General features: G+C 38.8%; 1 protein-coding gene across 2 annotated transcripts; it reads left to right on the top strand.

The window, feature by feature from the left end:
* Window positions 1-3,833: 3,833 nt before the first annotated feature.
* On the top strand, window positions 3,834-20,151 carry LOC125484466 (protein CIP2A homolog). Of its 2 annotated transcripts, XM_048603306.1 has the most exons (9): window positions 3,965-4,067; window positions 4,664-4,751; window positions 5,452-5,526; window positions 10,153-10,263; window positions 10,699-10,895; window positions 12,103-12,216; window positions 12,334-12,416; window positions 15,148-15,287; window positions 18,960-20,151. In XM_048603306.1, the coding sequence occupies exons 3-9, from the start codon at window positions 5,491-5,493 to the stop codon at window positions 19,128-19,130; spliced, it is 852 nt and encodes a 283-aa protein (XP_048459263.1). In that variant the 5' UTR covers window positions 3,965-4,067; window positions 4,664-4,751; window positions 5,452-5,490; the 3' UTR covers window positions 19,131-20,151. The 2 variants fall into 2 exon arrangements, with proteins under 2 accessions (XP_048459262.1, XP_048459263.1); XM_048603305.1 differs by lacking the exon at window positions 4,664-4,751 and having other exon boundaries at window positions 3,834-4,067.
* Window positions 20,152-20,627: the final 476 nt, after the last annotated feature.

Genomic DNA, 20,627 nt, shown 5'->3' with positions numbered 1-20,627 from the left:
AGGTTATCAAGCAACCTTACCTCCTCTCTCCCAGGAGCCAGCTTGTTTATGTCTCTTTAGCCATCCCTAGGAAGAAGGTGTCAATCAGCATATTGCTTTTAAAAACCTTTTTATAACAGTCTCTCCTTGTCCCTTTCATCTCTGGAAACCATTTATTCCAGAGTCATTGCTGATTCTTTCATTCCATGAAGTTATTAAAGTTCTGAAGTTTATAGTATCTCAATACTCCATTTGCCCACTTACTTAACCTATCAATGTCTCTCTGTAAAACTGTTTATATCCCCAGACAACTTGCCTTTCCACCTATTTTTGTGGCATCTGCCAATTTAGCAAAAGTACATTCATTTCTATCCTCCAAGTCATTAATATATGTTACTGATACTGGCTGAACTCGACCAGTGTTGTTGGGGGTTTCCAAGATGCAAATGTTGGCAGGAAGTTATGTCTGGTGACCAGGATTGGATGCTGACATAGCCACGTTGGTGGGGCAGTGCCCAGAGTGCCAGCAAGGACAAAAATTGCCACCGGCAGCTCCCCCACATTTGTGGGAATGGCTGGGTAAACCCAAGACTCGGTTACATCAACTATGCCAGACCTTGCCCACACTCTTCTTCGTCGTTGTGGGTGCCCATTCAAAGTACTTGAACATGCATAGAATTCATTCGTTAAACATGGGGACAATGATTGAAAAGTTGTGAGCATCTTTTGCATTACATGATCTCCCAGAGTTGTTGGTCACAGACAATGGACCTCCATTTACCAGCAGGGAATTTTATAATTTCCTAAATTCAAGTGGTGTTCAACCTGTAAGGACAGCTCCATATCATCCATCATCCAATGGCCTAGCAGAAAAGGCAGTTCAAACTTTGAAGGTAGGCTTAAGGAAACAGCCTACAGTGTCACTCAATACCAAACTGTCCTGGTTCTTGCTTGATTAAAGGACCATCCCTCATGCAACTACAAAGACAGCTCCAGGAGTGTTGCTAATGGGGAGAAGACTCCACTAGGTTAGATCTGATCTTCCAGACCTGTGAGGGTTGGGTGAAATGGTGTCATGACAGCCACTGCTGACACAAGACTCCGCAAAACAAGAAAGGCAGTTTCCTTCAGGAGACGAAGTTTGGTGTCGACACATGGAATGGCTCTGCCTGGTTAAGAAGTATGATCAGCGCGAGGTCAGGTCCTGTGACATACAAAGTTCTGGTAAGAGAGGCTGTCCTGAACAAGCACGTGGACCACATGAAAGCTACAAACTTGCAAATGGGACCAGACCAAAACATACCCAGCCCCTCAGAACATCCAGCAAGGCTTTCAGAAACCGTGGGTTCTCTCCCTCCACCTAGTGGTGAAGAATTCTCTGAGGACAAGTTGGACATGGCAGATGTCCAGCCTTGATGCTGTTGCTGCCTGAAGAATAAGATGAATTTCTTGCAAGACGCTCCAGGCGCAAGACGTGGGTGACAGTCTGGCACGTGCCACAATTATCTGAGGCAGAGTCAGAGGAACCCAGACCTCGTGCGAAAACGGCCTGGGAGCACCAAATGAATAAGGAACGGGCCTGCGTCCTAAGACTTAAAGGGGAGGGATGTAGTGATTTGAACGAGGTCAGCCAGGTGGTAATCATAGAGTGAGTGATTGGGGCTGTTAACCTGTCTAATCCTGGCTGACAGATATAAACAGACTGTCAGGGTTTCTGCTCACTCAAGGAGCCGGTTCTGAGGCAGCTTGGTCAGTGTCATGTACCATGTATGTGTAAATAAAGGGTGACTTGGTGACAGGACACTGGCCTTCGTGGAGTTATTTTAAGGTACTTTGAATGCCTTCTGCAAGTCCAAATACAACATGTATTGGTTCTCATCTGTCCTCTCTGTGATTTCTCCTCCTGACCGTGCAAAGCTTACATGGCTGAGAAGTATACGCGAATGCAGCTGGAGCCATTACATGACCTTTCTTGGTGCTGTTAGTGACGGCATCTGATGACGTGCAAACGAGGAGCAAGAGTAGGTTATTCTCCACCTTCTTGGGCCTTCTTTGTCCTTATCAGATCGTGGCTGATCTGACTATAACTTCAAATTCATATCCCCACTTACCTGTCATGACCTTTCCCTCCTGCTTACTAAGAATTTATGCACTTCTGCCTTAAGACTTTGTTCAAAGACTTTGTTTATGCCACCTTTTTCAGGGAGACTTTTGTCTCCTCTCTATTTTAAATGGATAACCCCTTAACAGTGATCCCTACTTCTAGATTCTTCTGTAAGAGAAAATGTTCTTTCCACGTTCATCCTGTCAAGACCTTTTAAGCTTCTATACAGTTCAATCAAGTCACTTCTAACTCATCTAAACTCCAGTGGATATAAGCCTAGCATATTTGGCCTGTTCTTACAGAACAACCTGTCCATTCCATGTATTAATCGGCAAACCTTCTCAGAACTGTTTCCCGTGCAGTTACATCCTTCCTTAAATAAGGTAACCAGTACTGTACACTGTGCTTCAGAAGTGGTCTCATTAATACCTACATAAGTGAAGTATAACTTGCTTCATTTTATATCCTGGTAATAAATGATAATATTCCATTATCTTTATTAATACTCACTGTGTCTTCATGCCAGTCTCTTGCAAGTCAAGCGCCTCCATGCCAGTCTCTTGCAAGTCATGCGCCAGGGCGTCTAGATTCTCCTGCATCTACAATCTCTCAACATTGAGATTAAATGTTTGTTTTTATCTTTACTGCCTCAATGAAAAATCTCATTTTATCACATTTGCCATATTTTTACCCAATCATTTAAATCTATCTCAAACTTTTATTAACATCTTTATGTCCTCTTCATAACTTTCTTTTTCATTCTATTTTTGTGTCATTAGCAAATTTGACAACTATACCTCCAACTCGAAGTCATATATGTTGTAAGCTATTAAGGTCCCAGCAATGATGCCTGTATTATACCAGTTATTATATCCTCCCAACGTGAAGAAACCATTGTGCTTTCTGCCCTGTTAGCTGGACAGTTTTCTATCGTGTCAATATGTTACCCCATACACCACAAGTTTTTACTTTGTGCAATAACCTTTGGATGTGGCACTTTGAGTTAACGTTTTTCTCCATCCCACTGTTTCCTAACCCTTTGAGCGCACCCCCCCCACCCCCCACCACTTAGGCTATAACGGCTAGGACATAACAATATTTTAGATGCTGGATATTAGAAGTTATAACAGAGTGCTCAAAATATTCAGATTAGACAGCATCTGTGGAGAGGGAAAGTAAGTTAATATTCTGGGTCGCTGACATTTTGTCAAGTGGAGAATAGCTGCAGTTTGCAAGCCTTAATAGGGACAAAATTTTACTTTGTCTTTTAATGCACAAATTATGCACAAGTAATTTAATTTAGTTGAGAAGTGCAAACTGCGTTGCAAAATCCAATGGGTGTTTAATGTGAATCCTGCAATGTGCTGCAGTGTGAGTCCATTCTGTTTTCTTTGAATCACAAGTGTACCACTGTTGCCTCAAATCATTCACAGTACCATCTATTGAACTAAGTTGAGGTGTGGGAAGAGCTTCAGGATCAATGATTTTGTGGTTTAATTAACTGAAATAAATTATTTGGGAGCTTAACTGCCATTGAGAAATGATCTTAGAATACAAAAGCTGTTATAAGTTGAGTAACATCACTGAATTTATTTTGTTCCCCAGTAAATTTTGATTTTAAGTTTAAAACTGTTCTAAGATTTTGAGTGTTAGAAGTTCTATGTCACAATTCATAGAAATTTCATAACTGTTATAAAAATGTAAAGTTTCTTATACCAAAGCAAAATGAGAATGTGTGCTGTCATGAATATAGTAGAGAGTGAGAAGACCTTTTATATTCATGCTGTTTTTTGTTCTTTTTAGGCTTGGCGAAAGCATTGCTGCCAATAATGCATATAAACAACAGAGCACTGACCATGTAATGAAAAAAGTTCCTGTCCATCAGCATTCAGCAAGCATTGTCAAATCAAAATGTTTAAGTACAACCAATGTTGCCAGATCTAATATCCATGAGTTGATTGATAAATTGCAGTTAGGAGTGGAGGTTTGTACTGCATGTTCATTGGACATAAAAGTTATTTGTCACTTACCTCTAATATTGTGCTCTGATCTGGTTGATGCTAACACTTTCCCAGAGGGCACTGGAGATGCTGTTGAATCATGATGTATAACATCTAATCTTTCTGTTTAGTCATGGGATGTGGATATTGATGACAAGACCAGCATTTATTACTTGCCCCTAATTGTTCTTGAGAAGTGAAGAGCTTCCTTCTTGAATTGATGCAGTCTGTCTGGAAATAGGAAAGTAACTCCATGATTTTGACCCTCTGATCAAGAAAGCACATTGATATATTTCCGGGTCATGAAGATTTATGATGTGGCGGAAGTGGTGTTCTCCTGTGTCTGCTATCGTTGTCCTTCTAGTTGGTAGAAGTTGCCAGATGGCAGGTGCAGTTAGGAAAAACAGTGTACACAGCAGTATATCTTGTAAATGGTATAACTACATCCATATTTGAAATGGTGTTGGGATGCTAGTCAAGTGGGCTGCTTTGTCCTAGATGGAGCCTCTTGAGTATCAGAATTGTGTGGAAAATTTGAGAAAATATTTTAATCATATGTTTCTTGAAATTGTACGTATAGTAAACTTCGTATTAACTGGCAACCATGGGACCAGGAGTGTGACGGTTGATCAGATATTCCAGATGATCAAGAGGTTCACATAATCACTGTAAGAACATACACTAAATAATAGAAATGTAATGCAGGGTCGTACACATTACTGTTATACTTTATTTACAGCATAGATCACTTAAATAATAATGCTGCTTTGCCGTAAATAAAACTTGCTGGCAGAGAGCTTTTTCATTTGCAACCTCAACTGACTACTCGGACATCGTGGCAGGTTGCATATTTGAGGAGATATTGACTCAAAATTGAGCCAACTGTTGATATTCATGTGATCATTCAATTGAGCAATAAGTATATTTACATTGAGGTAAATAAATTTAAAAAAAACTACAGTAATTGGACAGAATAATTTAGTAAACTTCATGGTATCTGAGGTATATAATTTTGCAGGTTTATCGAGCGTTCCAGTTAATAAGGTGCTAGTTAAAACAATGTTTGCTGTATTTAAAACTGGCCTCAAAGCACAAGTAATAAACTTATCTACCAAACGGTTATAATTTAAAACAAAAACAGAAATTGTTGGTGAAACTCGGTAGCATCCGTGGGAGAAACCAGAGATAACATTTCAAATCCAGTGACTCTTTTTAAGAACTCTCTTATAATTTAGGTTTTATTGTCAGTTGTTTTACGTAAGGTATGAACGGATATAAAATAGTTTGTTTTTCTTAAACATTTTGCTAAGAATCCTGAGATTCTTTTTAATTTAAAATTTAATTTTGTTTTTATTTGGCTTAATAAAGGTGAAGGAACAAGTCAAGGATGTGAGACTGTCAGATGTAATGGATGTATACGAACAGAAGCTTTCATCTCTTGCTGTAAGTACCAATTAAAAGTTGGTAAGTCTACATGCTTCATGTTATACAAACCGAAATCTCACTATTGCAGAATGAGGCCTTATTTTAAGAGTTGGGAAACAACATTTAAAATTCTGAGAATACTTTAAAATTTCCACTCATTGTGCATTTTCTTTAACAGGATGTTTTCTGACAACGGAAGACCAGATTGTGAAGGGATTGTTGAACCGTTCTTTCGTTTGTTGCAGCAGTTGCACTTTAATAGCAAAAATGAAAGGTCTACCTCTTCCTTTATCAATGTGTTTTGTCACATCCTCAAAGAATTCAATAAGGCTCGTGAGGCATGACCTGCCCCTCAGAAAGCCATGCTGACTACTTCTAATCAAACTGTGCTTTTCCAAATAATCATAAATACTATCTCTCAGAATCCTCTCCAATAATTTGCCCACCACAAAAGAAAGACTGACTGGTCTGTAATTCCCAAGGTTACCCCTATTCCCTTTCTTGAACAAGAGAATAACATTTGCAACCTTCCAATCATCTGGTACTACTACAGTGGACAGTGAGGACGCAAGGATCATCGCCAAAGGCACAGCAGTCTCTTTGCTCGCTTCCTACAGCAACCTTGGGTCTATACCATCTGGCCCAGGGTGCTTATCTATCCTCATATGACCTTTTGGCACATTAATTGGAAGTAAACTTCATAAGAATATCTCGGTTGAAAATAAAATACTAGTGCAGTCTGGATTAGGGTAGAGAAGTAGCATGAGGGAAAAGAATTACCTTCTGTTACCAAGTAACATTAATGAAACAACTTGGCTTGAGCTATTTGCAGTTCAACAACCAATTTTAAATCAAGTGGCTCAATAGTTAAATAGATAAAGAGCCTCTTCACACAAGCCTAAAATTAAGAGTTCTTTGTTCTTCTGGCATTATGTAATATTTCAATTTTTTTCTGGATTATGGGTGCAATGGGTCAAATTTATCTGTTTTGCTTGTAAGACAACTTCCTTATTTGAAATTGTGACAATTGAAATATATGAAACAGGGTAGGGAAACAGCTTCCTTTTTTCAATTTGCTGTTTTATATGATGCAACATACGTATTTTTGGGGATAATTTTGGATATGGTTGCGCATAGTTTATCTGTAATTTATTTCTTTATTTTTCTTATGTTTGCACATGTAAGTTTGGAGGGATGCACCAAAGGCAATGTCTTTGTTATGAAGTTGTGTAAAGTACTTGTGAATTGGAAGGCAGGAAGCTAGAATTTGTTTGTGAAAAAAAGTAAGGAAGAAGAATGTGTGGCTGCTTTTAAGAGGTAAAGTGCTTTTCTAAGCTTAGATTTATACAGAAAATGTGTCTAAGCAGCTAAAGGGGTACAGACAGTTCTGAAATTGAAACATGTATCAATTCGTTGATAATGCAACAACCTTAGGCTTGGCAACTAGCTTTTGGTAACTAGGTCCCACTGAGGCAAGGAAAGGATGGTAAGGTGAAGGAACCTTGGATGACAAGACATGTGGAACATCTAGTCAAGAGGAAGAAGGAAGCTTACTTAAGGTTGAGGAAGCAAGGATCGGACAGGGCTCTAGTGGACTACAAGGTAGCCAGGAAGGAACTGAAGAATGGACAACCCTGAGGTGTCTTATACTTATGTGAGGAACAAGAGGATGGCCAGAGTGAGGGTAGGGGCTGATCAGGGATAGTGGAGGGAACTTGTGCATGGAGTTGGAGGCGGTGGGGGGCATCCTCAGTGAATACTGAAGCAAAGTATTCATTCAGTGAGAGGGACCTTGACGTTTGTGAGGACAGCATGAAACAGGCTGATATGCTCGAACAGGTTGATGTTAGGAAGGAGGATGTGCTAGAAATTTTGAAAAACATGACGATAGATAAGCACCCTGGGCCAGATGGTATAGACCCAAGTTTACTACAGGAAGTGAGGAAGGAGATTGCTGTGCCTTTGGCGATGATCTTTGCGTCCTCACTGTCCACTGGAGTAGTATCAGATGATTGGAAGGTTGCAAATGTTATTGGAAGGGTTCTGAGAAAGGGTCACTGACCCCGAAACGTTAACTCTGTTTCTCCTCCACAGATGCTGCCAGACCTGCTGAGCTTTTCCAGCAACATTGCTTTTGTTCCTGATTTACAACATCCGCAGTTCTTTTGGTTTTTATTGCAAATGTTATTCCCTTGTTCAAGAAAGGGAATAGGGATAACCTTGGGAATTACAGACCAGTCAGTCTTTCTTTTGTGGTGGGCAAATTATTGGAGAGGATTCTGAGAGATAGTATTTATGATTATTTGGAAAAGCACAGTTTGATTAGAAATAGTCAGCATGGCTTTCTGAGGGGCAGGTCATGCCTCACGAGCCTTATTGAATTCTTTGAGGATGTGACAAAACACATTGATAAAGGTAGAGCAGTGCACGTGGTGTACATGGATTTTAGCAAGGCATTTGATAAGGTTCCCCGTGGTAGGCTCATTCAGAAAATGGGATTCGGGGAAATTTGGCTGTCTGCATACAGAATTGGCTGTCCAATAGAAAACAGAGGATGGTAGTAGATGGAAAGTATTCAGCCTGGAGCTCGGTGACCAGTGGTGTTCCGCAGCGATCTGTTCTGGGACCTCTGCTCTTTGTGATCTTTAAAAATGACTTGGATGAGGAAGTGTAAGGGTGGATTAGTAAGCTTGCTGACGACACAAAGGTTGGTGGAGTTGTGAATAGTGTGGAGGGCTGTTGTAGGTTGCAACGGGATATTGACAGGATGCAAAGCTGGACCAAGAAGTGGCAGATGAAATTCAACCCGGAAAACTGTGAAGTGATTCATTTTGGAAGGTAGAATTTGAATGCAGAATACAGGGTTAATGGCAGGATTCTTGGCAGTGTGGAGGAACAGAGGGATCTTGGGGACCATGTCTGTAGATCCCTCAAAGTTGCGACCCAAGTTGATAGGGTTGTTAAGAAGGCATATGGTGTGTTGGCTTTCATTGGCAGGGGAATTGAGTTTAAGAGCCGCGAGGTTATATTGCAGCTCTATAAAGCCCTGCTTAGACCACACTTGGAATATTGTGTTCAGTTCTGGTCACCTCATTATAGGAAAGATGTGGATGCTTTAGAGAGGGTGCAGAGGAGATTTATTAGGATGCTGCCTGGACTGGAGGGCAGGTCTTATGAGGAAAGGTTGAGGGAGTTAGGGTATTTCTCATTGGAGCAAAGAAGGATGAGAGATGACTTGATAGAGGTGTACAAGATGATGAGAGGCATAGATAGAGTGGATAACCAGAGACTTTTTCCCAGGGCGGAAATGACTATTATGAGGGGGCATAATTTTAAGGTGATTGGAGGAAGGTATAGGGGAGATATCAGAGGTAGGTTTTTTACACAGAGTGGTGGGTACGTGGAATGCGCTGCCGGCAGTGGTAGTGGAGTCAGATACATTAGAGACATTTGAGTGACTCTTGGATAGGCACATGGATGATAGTGAAATGTAGGGTATGCAGGGTAGTTTGATCTTAAAGTAGGATAATAGGTCGGCACAACATCGTGGTCCGAAGGGCCTGTACTGTGCTGTACTGTTCTATGTTCTAGCTGGAATCAGCCAATTAATTTAAACCAAACATTTAGCGATTGAAAGCCAATTGAATTTAAATCTGATGGTTTTGACAACCTCAGACCAGTGCTATTGTAAGAAAATTGATATGTCATCCAAGGCATATAAGAAGAGGGTTTTTGAAAATGGGTGTGAGAGTGAACCACCATCTGAGAAATAATCATTGAGCTCTCACAAGAAAGCACCATTTGTCCATGAAAGGTACCACAGCACTTCTAGCTAAGAATCGTCGCAGAAGACCTCACAGAGAAAACATCCCTGGCAGCCGGAGTAGCGGAAGAAATGCGTTTATGACTTGAGAACAGTAGAAGAAAGGCATGTAGACTTTGAGAGACTAAGTTTTAGTTTGTTTTCTTATTACTTGTGTTTATATAAGTGGAACTTGTGTTTATTGGAACAGCATACCAGTAGAATTTAGTCCAGTTAGGGAATAGTTAGTAGTTAAAGGGGAATTGTTCAGTTTGTTAGTAATTCTATTAATTTGTTCTCTGATAGGGTTAAATAAATAAATTGTTGCTTGTTACTTATAAAGTGAATATCAGGGATTTTCTTTCATTTAACCTTCCCTTCTCTGTAATAGTTTAACAGATTAGGTGAGGTGTGGCGAGCTTCTCTAGGTGTTTCATGTTTAAATATTAGAAGGGGACCTCTACTCTTGCTGTACAAATTGGGGCTTGTGTTTCGATTGGGTTCAATTTTTCCTTCCTAACAGTCTGTAATTTATTTCTTTTCTTTTGCGTCATGTTTACACATGTAAATTGAGGGGATGCCACTTACGTCTCCTGTTTCTGTAACGTTACAAAGCGATTAATGTTCAGGTAGAGGTGGCTGTCCCATCATTTATTCCTTTGCATTTCTCCCTTCACTGGTGATGGGACGTGTCAGTAGAGTGCAACTTTACATATCCTTGTTTCATATGCATTTGATTGACGGACTTTGGAGCACCACAGTTTTTTTTTCTGAAATGTGTTTCAATATTAACAATGTTTAGCATGAATATAATTTTAAGATCAACCTTTTATTTTGCTTAGTCCAAAGAAAACCGTTTGCAGGACTTACTGGAAGCCAAGGCACTGGCCCTAGCACAAGCAGATCGTTTGATTGCCCAGTACCGTTGTCAGAGAGCCCATGCAGAAGCAGAGGTATTTTGACTACATCATAAAAATCATTTTAAAACATGCTATCTCCTCTTCATTCAGTTTTTGAATTCAGCTTCTTTTGATCTGTTCTCTTAAATAAATTGCACAATTCATGATTTTTAATGGAAAGATGTTGTCAGGGATAGACTAATTTTTGCATTTTTCTAGTTTTATGGATTTATGAAGTATAGTAAGATAAGGCACAATTTAATGGTTTTGCTGTGCTAATATCTATGAAATGGAAAGTAAAAAGATAATCAAATGTGAAATGTTAGTACTATAGAAATCTCTTTCACAGCTGAAGTTCTTTTATTCTAGGGAAATGACAGCAACGATCAATCATTAAATATTTTTGTAAATATTTTATAGTTAATCAATTGTATGGAATTTATCGTGAGTTGTTACATTTTATCAATTATTAGGATTTTATTGTTGTAGGCACGACAGTTGGCTTCACTTCTAATGGATGCAGAGAGAAAAAATGAAGAACTTGATGGAGTACTGAAGACCCAACTATTGGAATCCGACCGTGCCAAGGCTGATATTCAAGAGCTCTATCAGCATAATTGTAAACTACAGGCTATTTCTGAAGAGCACGAGTCCTTAAAAGTTACCTCAAAAAGTCTTGCTCAAAAGTAAGGTTTAGTCATTTCTGATTTTGTTTTGAGCAGTAATCCTTGGCTGTCATCGGTGCAGACGTAATAGGCCAAATGGTCTCCTGCACTGTAATAATTCTGTGAAAAATGAATTACAGCAGCGACATCATGTTCATAGACAACAGTTAAACTACTCTTTTATGGTACGACAGAACATTAGTTTCGCTAGTACAAATGAGTTTTATTGTATTTAATGGAAATCATAGAGTTCAAGAGTTCAATGCAAGGCTTCCTCAGAGCAATATCCGAGGTCCACCTGTTTTCAGCTGCTTCATCAATGATCTCGCTCCATCATGAGGTCAGAATTGGTGATGTTGCTGATGATTATGCAAGATTCAGCACCATTGCGAGTACTCAGGTACTGAAGACATTCGTGTCCATATGCAGCAAGACCTCGACAACATCCTGATTCTTACCACTCAAATGTCATGCAATGACAGTCTGCAGCAGGAGAAAATCCATAGCCATCTTCCATCATATGCAATGGCATTACTATCATTGAATTTCCCTACTATAAGCACCCTGTAGGTTATCATTGAGCAGAAATTGAATTGGATCAGCTGTACATGTCCTGTGAGTGCAACAACAGAAATTCAGTGGTATGTAATCCATCTGCAAGGCTTAAGCCAGGAGTGTGATAGAATAGCCCCTACTTATATGGATGGGTTCAGCTCTAACAGCATTCCCTTCACCACTGATTCAATGGTACTTATGTGTACCATTTAAGACGTGCTGCTGTAATTCACCAAATTTCCTTTGACAACACCTACTAGTCCCATGAACTTTATCGCCTCAAAAGTCAACGGCAGCAGATGCACGGGAGCACCACCAACTGCAAGGTTCACTCCAGGCTCCGCACCATCCTGACTTGCAATTATATTGCCATTCTTTCACTAGACAAAATCCTGCAAAGCCCTTGATGGTAAGACTTCGGGTGTTTCTACACCCCAAGATTTGCGGCGGTTCAAGACGGCAAGTCAACACCATCTCCTTCAAGGAAATTGGGGATCATCAATAAATGCTGGCCTAGCTGACATGTCCCCATTCCATAAACAAATTAAAATAATTGCACTTCAGTAACTTTATTATATATTATATAAAGTGTATTTTTCACTAAATAACTTCTTGAAAATATATTCCAAAAATCCAGTTCCAGATTTGTATTTTTACATAAATTTCATTTTAGTCTTGAGACAGTCGAAAGGCAACTTGAAGAACTACAGACTGAACATAATTCCTTAAGTAAACAAAGCGAGCTGCTCAAAAGGCAAATTGACACCCTTAAACAACAGAATGATAGGTAAGTCAACATTCTTAACTTTGATTATATGTATTCACTGAATTCAGTAACAATGGCTTTAAGTCATGCATTTATCAAGTGGATTTTGTTCTTGTTTTTTCATTTTCTGAATCTTAGATGCCTTGCTCATTTAGCAGAGCTGGAAGCACAGAAGAATGATTTGTGCATTCAGTTAAAGGAAAAGGACACTAAATTATTGGGTATGCCTTTTGGTTTTTCACTTATTGATGATCATGTCTTCTGCTTTAACATTTATTTATTGTTTGAACAGAAACATTGAATTGTGCAAGTATGCTTGAAATGGCTGATCTCATCAGGGGTATAATGTAATTAGCCTGATTTATGAGGTAGTTCGCCTGCTCGCTTCAGTATGTTTTCTGATTGTGGTTGCTTTATACAACTGATAACTTATTACTTTGCTTCCTGGTATTAGAAATCTGTATGATTTTATTGAGAGCTTAAAAGGACAGGAAATAGTAGGAAAAATTAGAAATAAAATTCCTGCTATCTTAAGGGTATGTAATTTATGTTTGAATTGTGCTTTCTATTGTGTGGATTTAACTTTCTTTAAAATTTAAGCAGATCGCATAAGTTTATAACTTACAAAGTGTTGTCCTTTACCCTGTTTGACATTTCCTCCTCCAAGTTGAGTGCAAACACAAACTTAAAAAGTTATGTTGCAACTGATATAAGCCAGTTTTCGAAGAAGGGAATCTTAGAAGAGATCACAATTCAATTCATTATACAAATGTTAAAAAAAAAAGCCAGCTGTATAATATGTACTCATTTACTGATATGTACATTGGCATGCAATTTATACATAAGTCACAGTGCACATTTTTGTAAAAATACTTTGTTACCCAGAGAAGTCAAGTTTTGAAGGATTAGGAGTTTATTACAGGTTTTGTTGACATAACTGGAGTGGTTTTTTTTTTGAAGTAAGTCGTTGAAAGTTCATTGTGGAGCTTTTTAAACAAGGCTTCCTAGAAATTACACAGCTGGTGATAACTGCCTCCTTGGCTGTAAATCCTGCTGGAGCTATATTGAATTGATTTGATTTATTATTCTCACATGTACCAAGATACAGTGAAAAGTATTGTTTTGTGTGCTAACCAGACATACCCTACATATGTACATCAATGCAATAGAACAGAATGCAGAATACAGTGCTACAGCTATAGAGAAGGTGCAGAGAAAGATCAACTCCAAGTATGTGAGAGGTCCATTCGTAAGTCTAATGAGAGCAGGGAAGAAGCTGTTCTTAAATCTGTTGGCATGTGTTTTCAAACTTTTGTATCTTTTGCCCAATGTAAGAGGGTGGATGAGAGTATAACTGGGGTGGAAAAGGTCTTTGATTATGTTGGCTGCTTTCCTGAGGCTGCAGGAAGTGTAGATGGAGTCAGTGGAAAGAAGGCTAGTTTTCGTGATGAACTGGACTATTTTCTCAACTTTCTGTAATTTCTTGCAGTCTTGGGCAGAGCAGTTGCCATACAAAGCTGTGATGCATTCAAATAGGATGCTTTCTATGGTGCATCTGTAAAATTGGTAAGAGTCGTTGTGGACGTGCCGAATTTCCTTAGCCTTCTGCCGACGTGAAGGCATTTTTAACAGTGACTGACTTGGAAAGATTCTTGTTTTATTGGAACGTCTGCTAACAACATCCCGCCTAGCTGATCTCTCATTACTGAAAAGAAAATCCTTTACATTAGTTCAGGTTGAAATCTATTCATTCTTTTGAATGGGTGATTGAAAGAGCATCTCGTGTTTGTCCCTCTTGCACAAGCTGTCTCTGTATGACTTTAGAGAATCATGTATGATTAGTTATTTGACAACATGTACCAGGCCCTGAGAACCACAGACTATGCAACATCCTACACTTTATCCTTTTGCCTTCAAGAATAGCCATTGGCCAGGGTTTTTTTCTTTACAATACCAATCTGTGAAGAGATTTTCTTCTTTCAGTCTTTTCCTGAAGAGTATGTGTGTTTTGAGCCTATACATAGGGATAAACATTTATACTTTTGTATTACTGATTGCATGTTTGTTGAATAAGTTTTGTTTTGATAATAAACCCATAATTTTGTTTATTAAGAAACCAAGTTGATGTGTCTTTTAGTTTAATACCTGATAAGATATTTATCATGTTGATAACTGGGAAAAGTATTCTTATGTTGCAACTGTCATGGAGAAGTGGGACTGAAGTAACAGTGCACTCCAGCCTCAGTCATAACAACATGTTCATGTATCTTCTAGCTTCTTGATACTATTTTCTTTTAATGCAACAAATAATCAGTTAAGGAGAAGAATGCAGAATGATTCTCATTAGATCACACCTCTGCAACTACTCTTTGCCCTTAAGGATAAAACTAATTGTGAGTCTAACCAGTTTAGCACATCGGCAAGTCTGAGTGGCAATGCACATAGTTGCATGATTCAATGCTAGCTTAAATAATTCTGACTAATGTCCAAGAGCAGCTGTTCTTATTTATTCACAATGGGCATTTGATGCCCATCCCTAGTTGCCCTTGAGAAGGTGGTGATGAGTTGCTGCCTTGAATTGCTGTAGTCCATTTGATGTAGTTAGATAGACTCCTAATGTTGCTTGTTCGTTGAGAGACTGACTGGACCAGGGGATGGAATAGTATTGGTACTAATATTGAATTAAGAAACGAGCTAACATGAAGGTATAGCTTTAGAAAAGAAGACACCAGTAAAGAGCAGTTCAAGTACAAGATTCCATTTAATCATTTCTTCAGTTTGCATCCTGATGGACTGGAAATTCACCAGGTTAATTCACCACCGCATTACAGGTGAAACTGCTTCACAGTGGGAGAAGGGCATCAAATACAAAAGAGAACAATTAATTGTAATATTTTCACTTTGCATATTAATCTCAAGCCACTAAATTATTTTTTCTATAATGATTGGCAGGTTTGGAGCAAAAACTCCAGGCACAACAAGAAAAAACAAAGCTATCAGAGAAGGAAAAACAGAACCTAGAAGAAGCTATTGACGTTCTCCAAAAGGAGCTTAGCAAAACGGAAATAGCCAGGAAAGAGCTCAGTATTAAGGTAAATGATGTCTTTAGAATAGTTATTCAGTCTGCCTTTCAGAAGATTAGAGAATTGCATGTAATGATCATGATAACTAGTTTGGAGTTATACAGAGACATTGCATTACTCTGGAGAGTACAGAGTTATTACAATGATGTCTAGCTATTTGATAGTGAAAGTAAACTTCCGATTACAGGGGATGCAAATCCATTTGGAGGAGAGACCAGTATATCGGATTTTAAACCGAGAGAATATCAAGCTATTTTACTGCCTTGTATCTAAAATCTAACTGGGGATGTAAAATGCCTGCTTTGAACAGTAGTATACCCAAAAAGAGGAGAATGTTTCCTAACCACTGCCTTGAACACAGCCAGGATAATTTGATAAGTTCTCTCTCAATTTTTTTGGATAGCTGTCCCTTTCCAAATTTGAGCTTGTGCCCTAATTCTGTGTAAATTAGCATTCAGACTTAAGAGCCTTAATAATGCTTGATGAGTGCAATTGAGAAATCCTTTAATATGATGTGTCCTTCTGAATTTGGATTATAAAAAAAACAGTGTGACTTGAGAAATGGCAGATGATGATGTTTGCATGCCCTTGTACTTCTACATGGTAGAGTTTGCAGGTTTGGAAGGTGATAGCAACTCCCCTGGGCTCCTTTGCTACAGTGCATGCTTAAATGGTATACACTGCTGTCACTATGCATCTATGATGGAGTGAATGGATATTGAAGCTTGTGTTTAGGCTGCCATTCAAGAAGGTTACTTTGTCTAAGATGGTCTTGAGCTTCTTCATAGAAGCAGGCCATTTGGCCCATCGAATCCACACCGACCCTCTGAAGAGAATCCCATCCAGAACCACCCCGAACCTTATCCCTGAATTTCCTATGGCTAATTGACTTAGCCTGCACACTATGGGCAATTTAGCATGGCCAATCTACCAGTACGTCTTTGGACTGTGGGAGGAAACTGGAGCACCCAGAGGAAACCCACACAGACAGGGAGAATGTGCAAACTCCACACAGACAGTCACCTTAGATATAGAATTGAACCCAGATCCCTGGCATTGTGAGGCAGCAGTGCTAACCACAGAGCCATTGTGTTGCCACACTCTCAAGAGTTGATTCCATTACCCTCCTGACTTGTGCTTCATAGATGGCAAATGGGCTTTGGGAGCCAAGAAGTGAATTGCTTCCTGCAAAATGAACTAATCACTCACATAAGAAGAGTCATATTCAACTCAAAAGATAACTCTGTTTCTCCCACCACAGATGCTGCCAGCCCTGCTGAGTTGTTCCAATGCTTTCTGTTTTAAATTACACCAGAAATTTTATTTTTAATTGACAGCGAAATTGATTTCACTTAATTACTATTTAGCTTTCTGAAAAAATACATTTTTAACATTTTGCACATAGTCAGGTGTTTGCCATTGAACATACTTTTAAACCAAAACTCTGCAAGATATTGCACAATGTTTCATTCTGTTTTCAGTTTGTAGTAATGTTCATAACGTCACCCAGCCTACACTTGGCAGAACATCTACGTTCTGCTCGCAAAAATGACCCTGAACTACTTGTTGCCTGCCACTTTAACGCACCATCCTGTTCCCTGGCCAGCATCTCTGTCTCTGACTTGCTGCAGTGTTCCAACAAAGCTCAACGGAAGCTGGAAGAACAGCACCTCATTTTCCCCTTGGGGATCCTGCGTCAATAATTTTAAGGCCTAAACTCTCCCATGTCCCAGCCCCCTACTCCACACACCAGGCCTTGTTACCACATAGCCTGCCATTACACACCACCTATTGTTAGTCACTAATAGTCCCCATTAACAACTATTCACCCTCTCAGCCTGATCATGATCAACTCTTTGTCCAACTGCTGTTCTCTCTGTTTAGGCTCTATCCTATCGTTTACTCCCTACCCCATCCCCCTCCCTTTTTTCTGCATATAAACTGACGTTTTCCCAGCCACCGGTTCTGAGGAAGGGTCACCGGACCCAAAACGTTAACTCTGTTTTTTCCTTCACAGATGCTGCCAGACCTGCTGAGCTTTTCCAGCAACTTTGTTTCTGAAGCTCATGAATGATTTGAATACATTTATTGGTTTGGGATTTCTGCTGGGTTACATCGTTTTCTTTTCCCCAGTGCAATTGATCAAACAATGCAAAAGACCAAGGAATTTCAAATGCATTTGCCAAGGCATAGATTTTAAGAGCCAGGAAGTGATGTGGGAACTATATAAAATGTTCGTTAAGTCACAGCTAGAATATTGTGTGCAGTTCTGGGATCTGCATTATTGGAGGGATGTGATTGCATTGGAGAGGGTGAAGAGAAGATTTACCAGGATGTTGCCTGGGTTGGAGAGTTTTAGCTGTGAAAAGTAATTGGACAGATTGGGCTTGTTTTCCTTGAAGCAGAGGGGACTGTGGGGTGACATGATTGAGATGTATAAGATTGGAGGCATGGACGGAGTAAACGGGAAGAAACATTTCATCTTGGTGGAGGGATCGATGAATGAGGGAATATATTTAAGGTAAAGGGCAGGAGGTTTAGAAGACATGTAAGAAAATGTCTTTTTTTCCACAGAAAAGGTGTTGGGAATCTGGAACTCACTGCCTGTAAGAGTGGTAGAAGTAGTGACTCTCATAACATTTGAGAAATATTTAGATGTATACTTGCAATGACAAGGCATACAAGGAAGGCTTATGGCCAAGTGCTCAAAAATGATATTAGTATAATCAGGGACAACAAGGTGCAGGGCTGGATGAACACAGCAGGCCAAGCAGCATCACAGGAGCTTGTTTTTGATGGATGCAGACTAATGGGCTGAAGAGCATTTTTCCATGCTGTAGAACTTTACGACAGTGACTTGAATTGAATGCATATCTAGTTTCCAAGGTGTTTTGTTCACAAAACTGTCTGTGTAGCAGATAAAACTAATCATTATTGATGGTTTCTGTCCATTTCTCCTCTTGTGGGCCTTAGGGCAGACTCTTAACATTAATTTTTTATTTCTACTTTTGTTTACAAGGCTGCTCATAGCTTTCAAATAACTAAGAAACAGACTAATGTATGCCAGTGAAACCAGTGAATAATCTTTTATTTGTTTTATTTGTAGTCATAACCGTTGACCCAGATTCTGTTTAAAGATATTTCTGTGATGAACCCATTTTCCAGCTGCAATAATAAAACTACAACAGGTTACTACTTAAAAAAAAAAAAAAGCTCCTCGACCTATTTCTTACAAAAAAATTTCCAAAGCATTGTCTGGTGGCGTTGGTTCACAGCAGATTTTGCATTTGGTGACATGTAAATGAACGTGAATGGAAACTTAAGTAAATGAAAATTGCTTCTGAAAGCTAGTGTAATTTTGAACTCAATTTGCACTTGGGATGCTGATGTGCCCAAAGCCCAAAATCTAAACAAGGGACTTGATGAAAGTATTATAATTGTTCAGTTTCATGGAATTGAATGCAATAGTTTGATCTAAGAGCACTTTTGAATTTCATAATTTCTATTTATTTGAAACTATTTTCTGTTATCGTGCGCCATTTTCCTCTCCAGCCCCCTGTGTGAGGAAATCATTTTGTTCTGGAGCAAACGTTTACATGTTAGTTTTGTTTTACGTTAATAATCTGTGTTCTACAGAGCTGTCTATTATAATTAATGTTAACTTTGTGTCTTGCCCTGCAGTTGTCATCCTTAGAAGTGCAGAAATCCCAAGTAGAAGCACAATTACAACAAAAAGAAGCCCTTGTCCAAGCGCAACAGGACGAACTCAACAAGCACTCTCAAATGATAGCAATGATTCACAGTCTGAGTAGTAGCAAACTACAATCAAATACAGTAAATCTCAGTCTGTAACCATGTTTGTGATTTTTAATTTTTAGAGAAATGGGTAATGACACCAGTGTTTGCGTGTAGTCTTTGTATCTGATGCATTAAATATTCACCCTAAGGGACTAAAACTGCAAATTACTTTTAATAAAGAATTTGTAACCATTAGTATTTAAGAAGGGTTTGCTTCAGATTTGAGTGTTTGAAGTTGCTACATTTTTGAATTGTATTGTTTTAAGCACAATTGCTAACAAGGACTTAGCAAACCAGGAAATTCCAGTCTTTAAATATGATGTGATGATTCCAAGCTATATTTTTGTTTGACTGCATTATTAGTCTCAACATATTACATACTCTGGCCATAATCTGACTAACTGTAGGTGGTTTGGGCCAAAACATGTGTTATTGGGCCAGTACTGTTTCTTTTGAGTAGACATGACTTCAGAATTGGAAATTAGCTGTTTCATATTTGAGCAACTTTGTGCCCCACTGAAATGCAGTACAAGAATTCTCCAGTTATATTAGTATCAGACTTGATTTTGTTTTCAGTGTACTGTCCTAGATTCTGATGCCAAATGGATCATTGCTATATCATTCCAGAAGGAATCCATTTTATCTTAATTGTTAAAAATATCTTAATCGTGCTAGTTAGCAGTTTATGCACGATGCAAATGAATGGAGATTTTATATGCTTTTCAATGTTTTTAGAAATGTCCCTGATCAAATTGGGAACGCACTGCTTTGAATGTAAGAAAAATCAATGTGCTGATTTTGTATTTAAAATAACCAACATTATTCTACTGAAAATACAAAGAAACGATTGGAGTTGAACATTCCTATCACTTGTTTAATTCCTGTTCACCTTTGTAATGAATTTTGGTACTGTCATGAACCTGTCATTTTTAGATGTACTGTTTCATTTTCAATTGGTTATGTACAGCCATAAATTGTTATATCTTTATTTTTCTTCCTTCTCCTGATAGAGAAAGTAACATTTAAAAAAATAAAATGTACTTGAAATTAAATGCAAACTATCATTCATACCATACTTAAATGCTTGAATTTTGTTTTCTTAGAAGACTGGTGTTTAAACTTTGAAATTTTTCCTTATCTGGGAAAAGCTGCAGTGTATTCTGATGCATTGTCATACAATTCATTTATTTATTTATTGACTGCATTTCCTGAAATCCCAAGCTGTTCATCCATTACTTCCACTCTCATAACTATGCAATTTCACATCATTCCCTGAAGCACCATTCCATGGCTGAATGCATGCCATTGTAGTTGTTCAGCTATGATCTTTCCTCCTTGTGGGAAATAAGAGTGGAAGAACCAGCCGTGGCTTTTAGGTTATTCACACCTTAGAACTACAGAAGAGAGAAGACATTGGAGTTTGATAGTTTCGACTATGTGGCCAATGGAGTTAGGGAGGTAAAGAATTCCCAGCTACCTGGTGACAATTAAGAATAAAACCAGCCATATTTCATATGAATCAGAGATAGTAGGAACTGCAGATGCTGGAGA

Source organism: Rhincodon typus, chromosome 11 (genome assembly GCF_021869965.1).
Source record: "Rhincodon typus isolate 14 chromosome 11, sRhiTyp1.1, whole genome shotgun sequence".
Lineage (NCBI taxonomy): Eukaryota > Metazoa > Chordata > Chondrichthyes > Orectolobiformes > Rhincodontidae > Rhincodon > Rhincodon typus.
Note: the sequence above shows the minus strand (reverse complement) of the source record. Positions and strands in the feature narration are given on the sequence as shown.

Coding starts and splice junctions, on each gene's coding strand:
- LOC125484466 (XM_048603305.1), top strand. CDS start 3,864: ATGCTGTTTTTTGTTCTTTTTAGGCTTGGCGAAAGCATTGCTGCCAAT. Junction 5,527..10,152: donor AGAAGCTTTCATCTCTTGCT/GTAAGTACCAAT, acceptor TATTTTGCTTAG/TCCAAAGAAAACCGTTTGCA. Junction 15,288..18,959: donor GGAAAGAGCTCAGTATTAAG/GTAAATGATGTC, acceptor CTTGCCCTGCAG/TTGTCATCCTTAGAAGTGCA.